Source organism: Budorcas taxicolor, chromosome 21 (assembly GCF_023091745.1).
Source record: "Budorcas taxicolor isolate Tak-1 chromosome 21, Takin1.1, whole genome shotgun sequence".
NCBI classification, from domain to species: domain Eukaryota; kingdom Metazoa; phylum Chordata; class Mammalia; order Artiodactyla; family Bovidae; genus Budorcas; species Budorcas taxicolor.
In genome coordinates this window covers 38,595,116-38,614,090 of record NC_068930.1, presented here as the reverse complement: position 1 = coordinate 38,614,090, position 18,975 = coordinate 38,595,116, and the positions used below count along the sequence as shown (strand labels likewise).

Below are 18,975 nucleotides of genomic sequence, written 5' to 3'. Positions count from 1 at the left end.
ATCAGAAATGTGAACAGATGTTTCCCTGACAGAGAAGGTACCTAATGAATCTGTAAATAACGGAGCAATCAGTGATTACTTTTCAAGAAATGAATGTTTATTAAGTTCCAGGCAACCTTCCTCCACACACTTTGACCAATGCTTCCAATCCCAGGGAAGATGGAGGGGTCCATCTCGAGGACACGTCATGCTGATCCCTGGTGTTTGTACCATCTCATGGTTCTCTGGATCCAGGACAGAAAGCTGGAGATTTTGGTGTAGACATTTGGAGTTGTCCCATCATCTTTTCCATAGGACACAATGCCCTGGGCCACACCATTACACACAAGTGGGCCCCCAGAGTCACCCTGTGGGCAGAGAGAGCAAGGGTTGAGCTCACCTTCTTCATGTCTGAACTCACCTTCTTCAGGTCTGGTCTCCTTGCCACCCTGGAGTGGGTGGGCTCAGTTAGGGGTCCTGGCTGATATCAGGGCCTTGTTGGTCCTGAGGTTCCACCCTTGCATTGACAGCCCTGCTGCTCCTCCTGCAGGAAGCCTCACCCATTTGTGACTGTGAGGCAGTGTTCACCCTCCAGGGACACAGGACAGGCTGGGGACAAAGGAGCGAGCTTAGTTCCCACGGCCACCCATCATCCCAGCTCAGTTGGGCCCACGGTTTTGCACAGATAACATGGGGATCTCACCAAGAAAGAATCCTTCCTTTTGTTTGGATCTCCAGCACATATCTGCCTGATGGGGATGTAGTCTTTGAAGCGAGCAATACATTTCTCCTCACTTTGGACTTCAAGATCCACCTCCTGTAGTTTGTCTGCAGAGGGCATATTTACCCCCAGTTGCCCCCAGCCAGCCACACTGCACATCATCCCTGGCTTCACCTTCTCCAAGCTCCTGGGCAGATTGATGAGGCTCACTGCATCCGTCATCTCAGCCTTCCTAGTCAGCTGAATGTAGAGGAAAAGCATTCTCACCTACTGTTGGCCCACAGAGGCTGCAGGACAGTAATAGGGTTGCCCTTTTCTCAGCATTGGGACCACGGAGGTGTTGTACAGGAGGAGGGTCAGGAATGAGTTCATAGGGGATGCAGAACCCTGGATGGAAGTGTCCCGGACTCAGTGCAGCCACGTGTCCCACCTGCAGTAACATGATGTCGTTGGCACAAGTTTCATTATTATAGTGTGGGTGCGGGATGGCTGTTCTCACTGGGATGACCTGCTGGGTCCTCTCTTGGTACACGATGTTGTGGGCCCCCAGAGTGACATTAATTGAGCTGCACAGAAAGCAGAAAGGGAGGGGGTGTCACAGGAGAAATGGTCCAGGAGCCAGGAGGAAAGAGCACAGCTTGGGACAGGGCAAAACTTGGGGCAGGGCAGGGGAAGAATGTGGCAAAATTCTAGGCAGTGGGCTCTGGGGCTGAGCATCTCTAAACTGTCTGCTCCCTGGCAGCCTGGGCAGGGTGGCAGTTTCTGTAGTCCACGAAGGGTGTTCAGTCCTGCTCGAGCTTGACTGTCTCTAAGGAAAACATGAATTCCTCACATTAGCACTGTGGGCTCCAGGCCACAACCTTGGCTTCCTTATGTTCCAGGTTTGATCAGTCCCTTCTCTCCATGCGTGACTGGCATTGACCTGTCCCTCTCTCCCCAGTGTCTGACTAGCTTCCTGTGTTATCTGGTGGCACAGGCCTGCAGCTCCTAAGAGGGTTCCCTGGGAGGGCTCAGCAGAGGGATGGGGGCCCGGGCACTGCTCCTCACCTTCCCAGGCAGTGAGCTGCTGTCAGCACGAAGTCCTCACGCACAAGGAAGCCCCCACATATGTAAGATTTCCCTGAAATCTTGAACTGAAGAAACGCCATGTAGGGACGGGAGTGAGGCTTGGCCTCATGGCCCCCGATGATTTTCCCTGAAAGAAAGATTCCAGCCTGCCCACTGTGCTCATGGAGCCAAAGTTTGAAGAGGGGAGATGGGACCAGGGTTTCCCTGAGTTCAGAAATTTTCTTAGATGGACCAGGCCCAGGCTGTGCATGAGTGTAGCATCTGGGCAGGTCAGTCCATGTGGGGTGGGACTGGGCCTCTGAGGGTGGGACCGTCACTCACCTGCCTCCCCAGTAGGGCACAGAAGGGCCACCAGGAGCAAGAACAGGACCATCTCTCCAGGAAGACTGCCCAGATCTGAGCGGCTGCTGCTTCCTTCTGGTCTTTTAAGCCTGAGTCCCCTTCCATGTTCTGGCCTTTGTCACGTGAGCCTTATCTGAAAGCCTCAAACCACTTTTTTGTAGTCAGAGTGGACTGTTTTTTGAATTTAATTAAAGCCTCTGGTAAGTTTTCATCCATTGGGTGGGGTGGGGGTCGGGGGGTGGTTGCATTAGCCAGTCCTTAAGCCCTCAGGTGCCTGAATCCCAGAAACCTGGGCCTCATGATGATAGATCAAAGAAAGTCTTTGCATGGTTCATTTTCGATCACCAGGGTCGTTATGTATTGAGACCCCATCCTTCACCAAGAATGTGAGAAATATTGGACATGAGATTCCTTGCTTCATGTAGAGGAGATAAACCATCATGATCAGACTATAAAGGCAAGATCTGCAGTGTGGAATAGACATAATGGTGTGGAAGTGATGCTGAAGAGGGCTTATTCCACTTACTAAAAGACTCAGTGGTTTAAAACAGCAGCAACATTGCTTTACCCATCTGCATTTTGGTCCAGGTACAGTGCGGATGGCATCCCTCTACTCACCTTGGTATCAGGGCTGCTCGAAGCCTAGAGGCTGAATCACTTGAAGGATTGCTTACACATGCCCAGTGGTTGATGCTGGCTATCCACTTGGCACATTGGTTTTTCTCCACAAGAGCCCCTCAGGTTGTCTCACTTCATGGAATTCTTTGGCTCCCTCATGACACAGTGGTTGGTTTCCCCAGAGAGACCATCTCCTAAAAAGTGAGCCATCTAGAAGCTGTGTTTTTTCCATTACCTAGATTTTAATGTCATATGGCACCTATTCTACCATATTCCACTGCTTAAAGCAATCAAGAGCTCCCCTCACCCAGATTATAAAAGGAGGGCCCTAGACCTCCTTGGTTGCAGTCACGTAAGAAGAGCCTGTGGGATGGAGATATGCAGTGGCAGTCATGTCCCCATCATGAAAATGGGGGAAGCCATGGAATCAAAACAACGGTTGTTTCTAAACATCTTGATCCCAAGCCTCTTAAAAAGCAACAACACCTTAGTTAAAGAAACAAAGCCCATGGTCAACAGTGATTCTGGCAAGAGAGTCACAGTGAACCAAGCGGTGTCCTCATCCCACATGGGCTTGGACACCCTGCACTGGGTGACCTGGATGAGATAGCAGAACGCAAGTGAAGTGAGGTATGTTGCCTTCCATAGGGAATGCAGAAGGGCATGGCAACCCACTCCAGTATTCTTGCCTGGAGAATCCCATGGACAGGGGAGCCTGGCGGGCTACAGTCCACGGGGTCACAGAGTCAGACACGACTGAGCGACGTTTAGTACTACTACTATGAAGGGAGTGAACATCCAAGGGCTGTGAGGAGGGTGCTTACACAAGGGTTGACCAGTAGGTGGTAAAGGAGCTCAAGGAGGATTCAGGGACTCCAACAGAAAGGGCAGTCTGGTGGGATGTGTCAGAGCAGGACAAATAGGGCGAGGCGGGCGTTGCTTTGAAGCGGCTGCCTGACGTGGATCACCAGAGCCTGGGCAGGGAGAGCAGGGGATGCACTTGGAGAAGATGAGGAAGAGATCTGTTTTATAAGTCTCTGTGGGGACTAATCAAATAAATAACATATTAAGGCTAGTGACCCAGTTTATTATTGTCTGAAGATTAGATGGTATTGGTGGCATCAATGTTAATTTCCCGGATTGATGGTTGAATTGTGGTCACATAAGCGTTTCCTTGTTTGTAGAAATTGCCCTCTACAGTTTTTGAGGACTGATGGAACACCGTGTCAGTAACTTTACTCTCAAATGGTTCAGGAAAATTAAAGTTTTTGTATTATAACTGCTATTTTCCATAAGCCTGAGATTATTTCAAAAGTAAAAGGAGATCCATAGCCTTCACATATATGAACAACAACCAGTTTGAAGACACAATTGAAAAGATAATCTGTCACAGCAGCAACAAAAAACACAAAGAGCTTGGGAAAAACATAACCAGATTTGTGAAACACTATTTGAGCAAAATGTTACAGGATTCTTGAAAAATATAAAAACAGACTTTAGAAATAGAAAGATAGTCAGTTCTCTGATAGGGTAGAACCACACCAAAAAGGCACTGATTCTCCCAAAGTTAATATAAAAATGTGATTCCAATTAAAAAAAAATTTCTTTCTCCTATTATTAGGAAGTTCTAGCTAATGTCTAAATTTTATTTGGAAAAGAGCATGAAGGAATAACTAGTCAGATATTAAAAAACATTCCGTAAGATGTATTTTCTGAAAACAGTGTGTTGCCCACTCATGATCAGACAGACAGACCAAAGAAAAAGAATAGAAAATCCAGAAACATTCCCAAGCACATATGAAAATGTAGTTTACACTGAGGTGACATTAAGAAAACAATCACTGGGTGAAAGTAGTACTTTTTAATAAATGATATCAGGGCAATAAGTTAGTCATACATCACGTAAACCACCTGAGTAAGTGCAAAATACAAGATACAAATGTATGAAATAAAATCATAGTAATAAAAAAATGTGGATGAACCCCTTAATGAAATTAGAGTTCTTCTAGCAATGACTCTAAATACAGAAACATTAAAAGAAGAGATTGATAAATAAATTGTGATATGTAAAATACAGTTTTTTAAAGTTTGTTTCTCAAAAATCAAGCATAAGCAGAACCAAAATACAGACAATAACTCAGAAAAAAATTATTGCAACATATATCACAAAGAGTTGATCTATATAAAAACAAAGAGTTAGAAAATCTAAAGAAGAACCAAGCAGAACTGAAGAATCAGTCAGTTCAGTTATACAATAACTGAAATTTCAAATACACTAGAAGGAATCAATAGTAGATTAGATGATACAGTGGAGTGGATCAGCAAAATAGAAGAGAGAGCAGCAGAAATCACTCAACCTGAACAGAAGAAAAGAGAGAGAGAGAGAGAGATAAAGAATGTTTTTAATGAGGACAGTTCAATAGAACACTGAGATAATATCAAGGATACTGATATTCACAGTATAGGAGTCCCAGAAGGAGCAGAGAGAAGAAAAGGGTTAGACACCATATTTGATGACATAATAGCTGAAAACTTCCCTAACATAGGAAAAGAAAGAAATATCCAGGTCCAGGAAACACTGACAGTCCCAAACAGGATAAACACAAAGATGACCACATTGAGACACTGTAATTGAAAATTAAATATTAATTTTAAATTAATATGAACATTAAAATCAGTAAAGGAAAAGCAAAAAGTTATGTATAGGGGAACTATCAGCTACCAGCAGACTTCTCAACAAAAAATTTGCAAGCCAGAAGGGAGTGGCATGATATATTTCCAGTGATGAAGACAAAAAATGTCTTATGACCAAGAGTACTCCACTGGGCAGGCTGTATTTGAAGGAGAAAGCTAAAGTTTTCCAACAAGCAAAAGCTAGGAGTTCAGCAACACAAAGACAGCCTTATAAGAAATGTTATATGGTTTTCCCTAAACAAAAAAGAAAAGACCACACTAGAAGTATGAAAATTATCAAAGAAAAAGTCTCATTGGTAAGGGAAAATGAAGGTATATTTGTCCGGGAGAGAGTGAAGGACAGGGAAGCCTGGCATGCTGCAGTCCATGAGGCCGCAGAGTTGGACATGACTGAGCAACTGAACAGCAACAACCTGCAGGGTAGCTATCAACCACTTATAGAGCTAGTAAGAAAGCTAAAAGATGAAAGTAGTAAAATCATCTATATCCACAATAGGTACTTAAGGAACCCTTGAAAGAAAAAGCCCTAAAGTACAATGTCAAAAAAGTGAACAATGAGAGGGATAAAAATGCAGAGTCGTAAGGATGTGTTAAACTTAAGAGCCCAACAATTGAAAATAATTACCGTTATAGAATAATGATGTATATATATTAATACATATATATAAGCCTGATGGTAATCATACACCAAAAATCTGTACTAGATACACACAAAGAAAAAAGAGAAAAGAATCCAAATGTAACACTAAGGATAATCATCAAATCACAAGGGAAGAGAGCAAAAGAAGAAACAAAAAAAGAAGCACGGAAACAACTGAAAAACAATGAACAAAAAGGCAAAAAATACATACCTATCAATAACTACTTTAAATATAAATGGACTAAATGAGCCAATTAAAAGCCATGCAATACCTAAACAGGTGCAGAAACAAGATTCATACATATGCTGCCTACAAGAGACTCACTTCAGATCTGAAGATACACACAGACTGAAAATAAGGGGATAGAAAATGTACTCCAAGCAAATGGAAACAAAATTAAAGCCAGGGTAGCAATACTTGTATCACACAAAATGTTGTAAAACAAAGACTGTGACAAGAGACAAATAAGAACATTACATAACAATCAAGGGATCGATCCAAGTAGAAGACATATCAACTTTAGATATACACACAACCAACATAGGAGCACCTAAAAACAAATATTAACAAGCATAAAGGGAGAAATTGATGGTAATGCAGTAAAAATATGGGACTTTAACACCCCAATTACCTCAATGGACAGATCATTCAGATAAAAAATGAAAAAGAAAACAAAGGTCTTAAATAACACACTAGACCAGATGGATACACACACCCACACACACACATACACACACACACACACACACACACACACACACATCTCCTTTTTCACGAAATTTGATAGGATCCTTGACCAAGGAGACTGGGTGGTCATTATAAGGACAGGAATTTTATCATCTGAGAAGCATACAGAGGGATCTTATCTCAAGTGTCTCAACTAGTGGGATTCTTCATTCTTCAAGGATTTTACTGGTCTTATGTTTATTGGGCTAAAGTAGCCTTTCACTGACCATCACTAATAGGAATGGAAATACCAAGTTACCAAGATGTAACACAGGGAATCTCATCTTCCCTCGGCAATTAGGATCACCCACCTAACTTGCATAGTAAGTTTATCTGTCTGTTGATTGCTTTCCTACAAAGTAAGCCCTCTAAAAAACAGAAGAGTCCAAGGTCATACAGACAGAAGGAAACCTTCTGAGACAGAGTTAATAGGTGTAAGAGTAGGAATGAGAGCCACTCCCTGTGGTCACTTCGTTGTCTCAGGAACCATGTATTCTGGCTAGGAGAGAAACAACACCCTATACTCACTGCTGGCTTAAAGCACATACCACATCCTGGAAGACAGCATCTCAATCTTAAAGGTGGTTGTCTTTCCACCATCTACATTACTAAGTCTTACACAATTCTCGGGCCAGCTGTTTCTGGGTGATATGGGACATGAACTCATGGCTTCAACGTTCTTTCACAGTAAAGCATCTGTTGGCCAAAAGTCATGTTATGTGGGATTCAGAGACAGGAAATAAACCCTGCAAGACCACTGTGGTACCAACAGCAGCATGGTCATGGGAAGGCAGAGCCGTTCCTGTTCCAAAGCACATTCCCGAAACAGACTAGCAAGGGCTTGACCTTTCAGGTCCATCATCCCCAGAGCTGACCTGGCAGTTCTCTCCCCAGGTATATTGGGAACTGAATCTTCTTGTGGGTCTGGGGGGAAAAAGTGGTGGGAGAGGCCTTGGTCAGTAGAGGCATTTCACTGGAGGTCATTACAGATATGTTAACAATTGTATTCATTTATGTATTTATTTCTGGCTGTGCAGGGTCTCCATTGCCTCATGTGGGCGTTCTCTAGAGTGGCTATTCTTCGCTCAGGTGTGCAGACCTCTCACTGTGGTGGCTATGCTTGCTGCAGAGCATAGGCTCCAGGCACACAGGCTTCAGTAGTTACAGCACGCGGGCTCGGTATGTTTCCTGCATAGGTTACTTGTTCTGAATCACGTGGAATCTTCCCAGATCAAGGATCAAACTCATGCCCCCTGCATTAGCAGGCAGATTCTTATCCACTGAGCCACCAGGGAAGTCCAGGGATATTTTATTTTATTTTGTTTCTTATTTCCATTCCAAAGATCTTAAAAGAAGTTAAGGACTGTTTCCTCAAAAGTGGAGGATGGAGGACATTTCCACAGACCAGAAGATTTGAAGAAATCAGCATGTTTTAGGTGCTCACGCACCTTCATCTGATTGTGCCCATGAGCAGACAGAACAGCTCACCAGGAAGCTGTCTGAGTACTTGTCAGAGAATGGCTGCCATGGGAGCCCAGGGACTCGTTCTGTGTGGAGGGAGGTATCTGAGCAGAGGCTCCTGGTCTTGTCCAGGGATGGCAGGAAGTCATCAGTGGGCAGGGTTAGAAAACTTGGATGTCCTCTTGCTGGCCTGGCTCTTAGGGGACCTGGCTGAGCCCAGGCTCCGTCCTAACTCTGTGGGGCCTCCAGGCGCTCACTGTCCCTCCTGGGACTGTCTCCCTCATCTCTCGAAGGAGGACAAGTCGGCAACAAATATTCTTAAACTTTTTCAAACCACAGAACCATTTCCTCAAAGTAAATGTTATACTTGAGCTGAATATGTCTGTGGCTAGGCTCATTTTTTAAACAGTACGTTTTTGTTTCTTTGTTTTCCTTTTCTGCGATTTTCAGTCAAGGAGCAGGGTCCCTAGTGAATATTGGGATTTTTTCAGCTCCGAATCAGAAGCTGTGTTATCACCGCTCTTTCTTTGTAAAGGTGCCCCAGGTCACAAGGAGATTATGTTGCTGTGTGGTTTGTGCACTGCCAGAGGGGAAAGGGCCTGCCTTTAGGGTAACTGTATCCCAGAGTGTTGACACATGCCCCAGAGAAGCACAGTGCTGTGTGTAGGGGTAGGGCGGCACCAGCCAAGGGCTGGAATTCAGGCTCAGCTCCCAGGCAGCTCAGCACCACAGTCAAGACCCTGGAGGGATGGCAGATGGAAGCGTCTGGCGAGGGGAGACCAGCACAGGGAGATCTTGCCCAGGAAAACTCACATGCTCTCCAAACCAAGACCTTCCCCAGGATGAAAGTCTAGGTTGTCTCGGACCCTATGGAGCAGCAGCCACCGTGACGGCCTAAGAGCAGAGGCGCTTCTCCATTTGTCCAGACCTCGTGGGCCTCCCTGACTGCAGTTTGGTTTGCACAGCCAGGAGCTTGCAGCCTTGACAGGAGCCTGTTTCTGGCCCATCCAATGGATGAGTGTTTAGAGTCAGATTCTAATTGCCTTTCAAATGGGTGTTCCTACCATTTGAGCGTGTGCAGTGACATTTCTACCTACTGTATTAAGAGTGCACTTCCCTGGTAGCTCAGCTGGTATAGAATCCACCTGCAATGTGGTGAGACTTGGGTTCGTTCCCTGGGTTGGGACGATCCCCTGGAGAAGGGAAAGCTACCCACTCCAATATTCTTGCCTGGAGACTTCTGTGGACGGAGGAGCCTGGCAGGCTACAGTTTATGGGTCCGCAAAGGGTTGGACACAACTGAGCGACTGAGTGACTAAGCACCGCACAGCATACTAAGGGTGAAAAATAGGGCTGCCCTGTTCCTTCTCTTCCCTCCCTGCGGCCCCTCCCCCAGGGGCCGAGTATGCGCCAGTGGGCAGAGCAGAGATTTGCTTCATGGCTAGAACCAAAATGACTGATGTTCTAGACTTGCATGCAATAACACTCCTACTCAGGCTGGATGAGAACGAGGGGCTGGATGAGAACGAGGGGTTCTCGGGAGACCCAGCCCTGCTCTGGGCCAGCTCCCCTGGCTGTGGGGGTTCAAGGTCAGCTCAGGTACCCCCCCGCTCCCCAGTAGGAGGGTCTCTGTCCTGGAGCTGCAGCCCCAGGCTGTGCTCTTGGTGTCGGGGACCCATGGTGTGACCCACTCCTCCCTGCCATGTACCCAGAGCAAGGAGCTAAGGAGTTCACCCTGAGCCCCAGGACCAGAGAGGTTCATGTTTTCCCCTGATGGTGCTCAGCTTCAGCCCTGGCAGGAGGGCCAGCCCTGGAAGACAGGTGTGGGGAAGCAGACCTGGGTGACAGCTTTGCATGGGGTTCAGGGGAAGAGATGGTGGGAGTGGGGAGAGGAGGAGCAGAAAACAGCAGAATCCTGTCATTGCCTTTCTAAACACACAGTGAGCATTTGTGAATAGGAGTCAGTGAATAAGAGTCAGCCCTTTGAGCCCAGCTGAGACACAGTTACTGAGCTGCGGGCACGCCAATCCTGCAGTGTGATTCTGGATCAGCCCCAGGGAGGATGGTCTGGTTCCTGCAGTCAGAGGCTTTTCATGGTTTTCTTCATCCAGGGCAGGAAACTGAGACTTTGGTGCAGGACCCTGGAGGTGACACATTATTTTGTCCATTGAAGACAATGCCCTGGGGCTACATTGTCACACCCCAGAATCCCCCTGGGGACACGAAAAGGGAAAGACTGAGCCAGCTCGACTCCTGGTCCTGCCTCCCCTCCATCGTAAGACCCCTCTAGGCGATGGTAGCCTTACAGGGCCTCCATCGGAGCACAGGGCAGGACACTGTCAGAGCTTCACTGCACCCAGGTGGCAGCTCCATCTCCTCTCCCAGGTCCCTGATCTGCTCCACAGGGAGACATTGCAGGAGTGTTGACTTTGGGCTGGTCTCCAAGGACACAGAAGCAGGGGTTCAGGCTGACACTCAGCATGAAGGACAAGCCTATTACCCAGTTCAGGAGTGCTCCACAATGCAGGTCATTACACAGAACCCAGGGGGCAGGCTCCATTCTGCACATCAAGGCTGTTCCACTCCTGGGCGAGATTATAGAGTTAGTGCCCCCCTGTCCTCACGGGACTGACCCTCTCCCTCTGTGTGGCTCACAGTGCTGGGCGTTGTGGAGGTCATACAGGCTAGAGTGGTTGGGAGCAGTCGTTTGTGGCTGTGGTTCGTGCAGGACTTGTGATGCTGTCCCTTCTCTTATCAGCTCCACGTATTCCTTTTGCAGAAGTCAGTGACACAAGATCTCTGCATCGCACATCAAAGCTGCACAGATGGTAGATCTCTTATCGAGGTGGACAGTGAGGAGGGCCCAGGGTGAACCAAATGCTGAAGGTGATTCCTGCCCAGCTCCTTCACAAAGCCCTGCCTAACCCCTCCCCACCCCACCCCCACCTCCGCCACCATGACATATTCCTTGGGGGACATTTAGAAAAGCCCAGAGACATCTTTGATTCAGAACTTGGAGGAGAAGGGAATGTTGATACTGGTACCTAATGGGGAGAGGTCAGGGGTGCTGTAAACACCCTGCAACTCAGCATGTTCCTAGTGATTCTGAAGAGCCCTAAAGATGGCTCAGAGTTAATGATGACAGCAGGGGAGGATCTGCTCTACTTTCTTCTTTAAGGTGGACATAGGGGTCCTGCCACTCCAGGGAACCCCTTTCTCTTCTCTCTCTCCCTATTGTTCTTCACTGTATCCTCTCTGTCTCTCACACACACACACCACACTCCCCCCTTTCAAGGCTTCTGGAATTCCTGATGCTGGGAGAAGAGAGAGGAGACACACACTCAGGTCTGGAAGACGGGTGTTCACTGAGATTTATTGGGAATTCTATGACCTGAAGGGGCCTTCCTGAGGACTAGGGACGTGACGGGGCTTTAAGAAGAAAACCAGAGGCAGATCCAGGGTGAGTGGCACTGAGAACCTGCCGGAGTCCTGCTCTTGTTTCCCCTCAGGCTGGCCCAGGTTCCAGGTTAATCCTCTTTCAGGACCTCATCGATCCAGGGCCGGTAAGGGGAGATCCGGGTGAAGACGGCGGGGGGCTTTGCACTGGACAGTCCATAGGAGACAATGCCCTGGGCCACCCCAGCACACAGAAGAGGGCCCCCTGAGTCTCCCTGTGGGACAGAGAAGGAAAGGGAGAGAGAGAAGGTGAGCCGGGAAACCACCCCCTCCTCGCTGTGGTCCCAATCTGAGTTGGTCGGACCTGTCATCAGGCTCAGGAACACGGGCTCCTCATGAGGTGATACGTCTCTGATGCTGTTCTCTTTCCTTCTTGGCACGCCCTGACCCTGGGAGGCACCCCTTGACCCTGAGCAGACCCTGGTCAGAGACCCCACGGGGCCAAGGGAGGATGATCTGCAGAGGGACCGTCCCAGGTCCTCAGACCTGAGGTCTCACACTTTCTCACTGGCTGACACTCCTAACTCCGTCTCCTTCTAAAGGTGTCTGCACCCTGGACAGTGATTTGTGGGGAAGACCGTAGTCTGAGAATCACCTTAAATGCAGATTTTGTGCTCTGGGGATTGCCCACACACAGCTGGAGATTGTGGTCAAAAGCAGGGAAGTGGCTGCAGGCCCGGGGCTCCATGAGTCTCAGCTTCACCTCTTGCAGAGTGCTGGAGGCTGGTTCCTTCACATCTGTTTTTCCCCAGCCAGCCACCCGGCACATTCTCCCGGGACGGATGAAGGTGACAGGGGATGGAAGGGGGAGTGTCCCCACGGCCAGGGTCAGGTTGGCTTTCTCCTTCAACTGCAAAGGAAATGAGGGCTGTCAGTGATGGAAATGGGCTTGGGGAAGGGTGGAGGCAACGAGGGAGGGACAGGGCAGCTGCTCCACATGAGAGCCCCTTCCAGAGGCTGAGCAGACGGGTGCTGGTGAGAGGCAGGTTGGGGAAGTGTGAGGGTAATGGGACCTGAAGGAGAAGCCCTGGAGAAAGAGAGTGGGGAAGGAAGCCTGGAAAACAAAGAGCGGGGAAGAGGAAGAAGGATTTGCACCTTCAGTAAGAGACCAACAGGGTCATATTTTGGGTAAGGAAACTGTTTTATGACCTCAAGCCTCTGCCATGTGTCCTCCTTTTTTTGTATGTTTTGGGCTCCGAGGGTGACTGTTACAGACCTATGTGAGGGAGAAGGCCAAGGTGAAAAGCTGATGGTGGGGCGTCTGCTGAGATATGCCCACTCTGAGAAAGGGCGTGCAGTCTCTCGCAGGGTCAGCGATCTCTTCCCACCTCCCTCTTTTGAACTATTCATGTATGTGAGGGGCTCAGGCTTCATTCAAGGAAGAGCTTTCTCAGGGACAGAGATAATTTCCAGGGTCTGCCAGACGCCAGGGTCTGAGTGAGCTGTGAAGGACCCAGGGCACAGGGTAGGACTTCCTAATCAAGGTGCCCTAATGAGGGCCACCTCTCTGAGGGCAGAGGTGTCTGAGGAAAGGGGGTAGTGGTGGGGTCTCAGGTGGACCCTGTTCTCTGTCTCCCATGGAAAGGGTGGGTTCAGGTCCCCAGGAACTAAAGGCCAGTGTTCTTGAAAAGGGCATGGAGGAACTGGTCGAGAAGTGGGTGGGCCCCTGAAGAGTGAGTCCACATCCTTTGTGTTGGGGTTGGGGAGGGGGAGCTGGTTTTAGAAGAGGGGCACTGGGATGAGGTCCCCTCTCCTCTGAGGGGAGCTGAGCTCACAGTGACTGAGGGTCAGGACAGCCGTTCCACTCTGAGAATGATTTCCTTAAGGCCAAGTATTATCTCTCCCTAAAGAGACCCAGGCCTAGGAGCTCCCCTCAGGCCCCAGGAGCTGTTCCTGGTTGCTCCCCTGGATGCTCACCTCCCACTTGGAGATAAACAGGACCCACTGTCTCACCTTCCTGCACAGTGCGCAGCCGTCAGCACAAAGTCCCTTCTTATCAGGAAACCACCACAAGCCACCTGCTTCCCCTGCGAAGTGACAATTTCCAGGTATGCCATGTAGGGGCGGGAGTGTGGCTTGCTCTCTGTGCCCCCGATGATCTCCCCTGGAACACAGAACCCCAGGGCCTTATCACAGAGGGTGCACCAGCTGGCTTCAAGTCGGAACAGGCGTCTTTGGAATCCACACTCGCCCCGAGTTCTGCTGTCTTCCTCTCGGGTGGCTCTGGTGTCTGCTGTCTCTGCTCCAGGCAAAGCAGCCAAGCTGGCCTCGGACACCTCGCAGTCACGCTCACCTAAGGGTTCCCCCCACTCCCATTCTGCCCTCACTCAGCCCTCCTCTGTCCCCATGCATGACCAGCTCTCCAGGTTCCTGTCTCCACCATCTCCATATCCCAGGTTGCTCAGAGATCAGCCAAGTTACAAGGCCAGAAGGTGAAGGGAACACAGGACTTTCAGCTCAGTGTCACACATTCCATTCAGAGAAGACCACCCCTGGGGCCCCCTGCTCTGGGCTTTCCCTCAATCGAGGTGGGCTCCTTGTTCTGGGAACGACCATGGGCTGCAGAGAGAGGGTGTGCACAGCCCAAGGGGAAACTTCACTCTGGGGTGTTGGGGAGAAATCCTGGGATTCTGTTTAAGGGTCAGCAATCTTCCGAGTAAATCTTGTTTTAGAGGTTGATCCTGCAGTTTCCAGAAGGAGTGGCCGGGCAACTCACCACCCTGGGCTCTGCAGCAGAGGAGGAGGAGCACCAGTGGGAGAGGAGGACGATGCATCTTCTCAGAGAGGCTGCCCAGGGCACGTGCTGCTTCTGTTTTCTAGTCTTGGGTTTTTCACTCCCAACAAGTGAGGGCAGGGCCAGGCTGGCAACACAGGAAGTGACTGGTCATGTTCTCTTCTCTCATACTGTGCCTGCGTCTTTCTAATCAGAATTTCCCCTAGAGATGCCCTCTGTTTTGTGTGAGGTGAAGCTGAGGCCTGAACCTCCAAGTTTTGGCCTCAGGGATGAGCTCTCCAGTGTGGTCCCTCATTGGTGTGGAGGTGGAGGGCTCATGTCCTTCCCAGGCACGGCAGCTGATTAAGGCCCATCAGAGACATGGGTGGGGGAGAGTCTTTACACTGAAAATTCAGAAGCATATGCACATTGAAGACAGTGACCACAGTAGGAAATACATTTGCAAAAAGACCCAACACATATACCATAGGTATGTGTGAGTACAAAGGCACAAACCTACAAACATGCAAATGAATCCAAAGTTGCAGGAAACAATACTCATCCTTAATCACGTGCAATGCAGTCTAAGCTGCCACTCCTTTGCATCCCATCTTATTCAACTCAGATTAAACTGCAAGCTACCCCCCACTTCAGCATGGTTACCTGCAATTTGAAAAACAGTAATCTGCATCTCTCTCTCCCTCCTAACCAAGGGTTCATAGGCAGAAGACCGTGATGAAAGAATATTAGGTAAGGGAAGAGACCACACTCTACGGTTGGGCTTTACATACATTATCATAAGAGCAAATGAGATTGGAATTAGGACTTTAAAGAGCTCATGAATATCAATTCTTGTCACTCTCTTAGATGTATTGTTACTTTTATAACAATCCTGTGAAGTACATAGAGTTATCTCTATTTTCTGAATCTTGCTATCAAAGCTTATGCCTCAGAATTAGACTTCCCTCATTTCATACAAAGGGCCCTTCTGCTGTACCTTCAAAGGCAGGGAAATCTAGTTCCACTAATGGGAATGTAGATGTAGAAGAATGGTTGTTCCAGGGGTGCTGGGGTTCCTAATCTTACATGAGGAATTAAGCTCATTTGATTGAAATAGAATATATGCAGATGTCAGGATCCAGGCAAGAATACTGGAGTGGGTTGCCATTTCCTTCTCCAGGGTTTCCCATCACAACCTTGGGAATTACCATTAGCATTGTTTTCAGTTCAGTTCAGTTCAGTTGCTCAGTCATGTCCACTCTTTGTGACCCCATGAATCGCAGCAAGCCAGGCCTCCCTGTCCATCAGCAACTCCCGGAGTTCACTCAGACTCATGTCCATTGAGTCAGTGATGCCATCCAGCCATCTCATCCTCAGTCGTCCCCTTCTCCTCCTGCCCCCAATCCCTCCCAGCATCAGAGTCTTTTCCAGTGAGTCAACGCTTCACATGAGGTGGCCAAAGTACTGGACCTTCAGCTTTAGCATCATTCCTTCCAAAGAAATCCCAGGGCTGATCTCCTTCAGAATGGACTGGTTGGATCTCCTTGCAGTCCCAGGGACTCTCAAGAGTCTTCTCCAACATCACAGTTCAAAAGCATCAATTCTTTGGTGCTCAGCCTTCTTCACAGTCCAACTCTCACATCCATACATGACAACAGGAAAAACCATAGCCTTGACTAGACGGACCTTAGTCGGCAAAGGAATGTCTCTCCTTTTGAATATGCTGTCTAGGTTGGTCATAACTTTCCTTCCAAGGAGTAAGCGTCTTTTAATTTCTTGGCTGCAATCACCATCCGCAGTTATTTTGGAGCCCAAAAAAATAAAGTCTAACACTGTTTCCACTGTTTCCACATCTACTTCCCATGAAGTGATGGGACCAGATGCCATGATCTTCGTTTTCTGAATGTTGAGCTTTAAGCCAACTTTTTCACTCTCCTCTTTCACTTTCATCAAGAGGCTTTTTAGTTTCTCTTCACATTGGATCAGATGGTAAAAGCGTCTGCCTACAATGCAGGAGACCTGGGTTTGATCCCTGCGTTGGGAAGATCCCCTGGAGAAGAAATGGCAAACCACTCCAGTATTCTTGCCTAGAAAATTCCATGGACAGAGGAGCCTGGTAGGCTACAGTCTGTGGGGTCGCAGAGTCAGACACGACTGAGCGACTTCACTTAACTTTCTGCCATAAGGGTGGTATCATCTGCAATCTGAGGTTATTGATATTCCTCCTGGCAATCCTGATTCCAGCTTGTGTTTCTTCCAGTCCAGCGTTTCTCATGATGTACTCTGCATAGAAGTTAAATAAGCAGGGTGACAATATACAGCCTTGACGTACCCCTTTTCTTAATTGGAACCAGTCTGTTGTTCCAAGTCCAGTTCTAACTGTTACCTCCTGACCTGCATACAGATTTCTCAAGAGGCAGGTCAGGTGGTCTGGAATTCCCATCTCTCTCAGAATTTTCCACAGTTTCTTGTGATCCACACAGTCAAAGGATTTGGCATAGTCAATAAATCAGAAAGAGATGTTTTTCTGGAATTATCTTGCTTTTTCCATGATCCAGTGAATGTTGGCAATTTGATCTCTGGTTCCTCTGCCTTTTCTAAAACCAGCTTGAACATCAGGAATTTCACGGTTCATGTATTGCTGAAGCCTGGCTTGGAGAATTTTGCACATTACTCTAGTAGCATGTGAAATGAGTGCAATTGTGCGGTAGTTTGAGCATTCTTTGGCATTGCCTTTCTTTGGGATTGGAATGAAAACTGACCTTTTCCAGTCCTGTGGCCACTGCTGAGTTTTCCACATTTGCTGGCATATTGAATGCAGCACTTTCACAGCATCATCTTTCAAGATTTGAAATAGCTCAACTGGAATTTCATCACCTCCGCAAGCTTTGGTTATAGTGATGCTTTCTAAGGCCCACTTGACTTCACATTCCAGGATGTCTGGCTCTAGATGAGTGATCACACCATCATGATTATCTGGGTTGTGAAGCTCTTTTTTGTACAGTTCTGTGTATTCTTGCCTCCTCTTCTTAATATCTTCTGCTTCTGTTAGGTCCAGACCATTTCTGTCTTTTATCAAGCCCATCTTTGCATGATATGTTCCCTTGGTATCTCTAATTTTCCGGAAGAGATCTCTAGTTCTTTTCCTCTATTTCTTTGCATTGATCGCTGAAGAAGACCTTCTTATCTCCTCTTGCTATTCTCTGGAACTCTGCATTCAGATGCTTATATCTTTCCTTTTCTCCTTTATTTTTCACCTCTCTTCTTTTCACAGCTATTTGTAAGGCCTCCCCAGACAGCCATTTTGCTTTTTTGCATTTCTTTTCCATGGGGATGGTCTTGATCCCTGTCTCCTGTACAATGTCACGAACCTCATTCCATAGTTCATCAGGCACTCTATCTACCATTCTAGGCCCTTAAATCTATTTCTCACTTCCATTGTATAATCATAAGGGATTTGATTTAGGTCATACCTGAATGGTCTAGTGGTTTTCCCTGCTTTCTCCCATTTAAATCTGAATTTGGTAATAAGGAGTTCATGATCTGAGCCACAGTCAGCTCCCAGTCTTGTTTTTGTTGACTTTATAGAGCTTCTCCATCTTTGGCTGCAAAGAATATAATCAATCTGATTTTGGTGTGGACCATCTGGTGATGTCCATGTGTAGAGTCTTCTCTTGTGTTGTCAGAAGAGAGTGTTTGCTATGACCAGTGCGTTTTCTTGGCAAAACTCTATTAGTCTTTGCCCTGCTTCATTCTGCATTCCAAGGCCAAATTTGCCTGTTACTCCAGGTGTTTCTTGACTTTCTACTTTTGCATTCCAGTCCCCTATAATGAAAAGGACATCTTTTTTGGGTGTTAGTTCTAAAAGGTCTTATAGGTCTTCATAGAACCATTCAACTTCAGCTTCTTCAGCGTTACTGGTTGGGACATAGACTTGGATTACTGTGATATTAAATGGTTTGCCTTGGAGACGAACAGAGATCATTCTGCATTTTGAGATTGCATCCAAGTACTGCATTTCGGACTCTTCTGTTGACCATGATGGCTACTCCATTTCTTCTGAGGGATTCCTGCCCGCGGTAGTAAATATAATGGTCACCTGAGTTAAATTCACCCATTCCAGTCCATTTTAGTTTGCTGATTCCTAGAATGTCAGCGTTCACTCTTGCCATCTCTTGTTTGACCACTTGCAATTTGCCTTGATTCATGGACCTGACATTCCAGGTTCCTATGCAATATTGCTCTTTACAGCATCGGACCTTCCTTCTATCACCAGTCACATCCACAGCTGGATATTGTTTTTGCTTTGGCTCCATCCCTTCATTCTTTCTGGAGTTCTTTCTCCACTGATCTCCAGTAGCATGTTGGGCACCTACTGACCTGGGGAGTTCCTCTTTGAGTATCCTATCATTTCGCCTTTTCATCCTGTTCATGGGGTTCTCAAGGCAAGAATACTGAAGTGGTTTGCACCACATTCTGTCAGACCTCTCCACTGTGACCCGCCCATCTTGGGTTGCCCTGCGGGCATGGGGTAGTTTCATTGAGTTAGAAAAGGC

At 47.5% G+C, this 18,975-nt stretch overlaps 2 protein-coding genes across 2 annotated transcripts; both read right to left on the bottom strand.

Annotated features, from left to right (window-relative positions):
• Nucleotides 1-185: 185 nt before the first annotated feature.
• LOC128066644 (mast cell protease 3-like) lies at nt 186-2,141 on the bottom strand. Its single transcript, XM_052659725.1, has 5 exons — nt 2,090-2,141; nt 1,748-1,895; nt 1,131-1,266; nt 683-940; nt 186-347 (listed from the first exon to the last, which is right to left on the bottom strand). The coding sequence occupies exons 1-5, from the start codon at nt 2,139-2,141 to the stop codon at nt 186-188; spliced, it is 756 nt and encodes a 251-aa protein (XP_052515685.1).
• A 9,636-nt stretch (nt 2,142-11,777) lies between these two features.
• On the bottom strand, nt 11,778-14,480 carry LOC128066773 (mast cell protease 2-like). Its single transcript, XM_052659881.1, has 5 exons — nt 14,423-14,480; nt 13,660-13,810; nt 12,802-12,922; nt 12,302-12,556; nt 11,778-11,921 (listed from the first exon to the last, which is right to left on the bottom strand). The coding sequence occupies exons 1-5, from the start codon at nt 14,478-14,480 to the stop codon at nt 11,778-11,780; spliced, it is 729 nt and encodes a 242-aa protein (XP_052515841.1).
• Nucleotides 14,481-18,975: the final 4,495 nt, after the last annotated feature.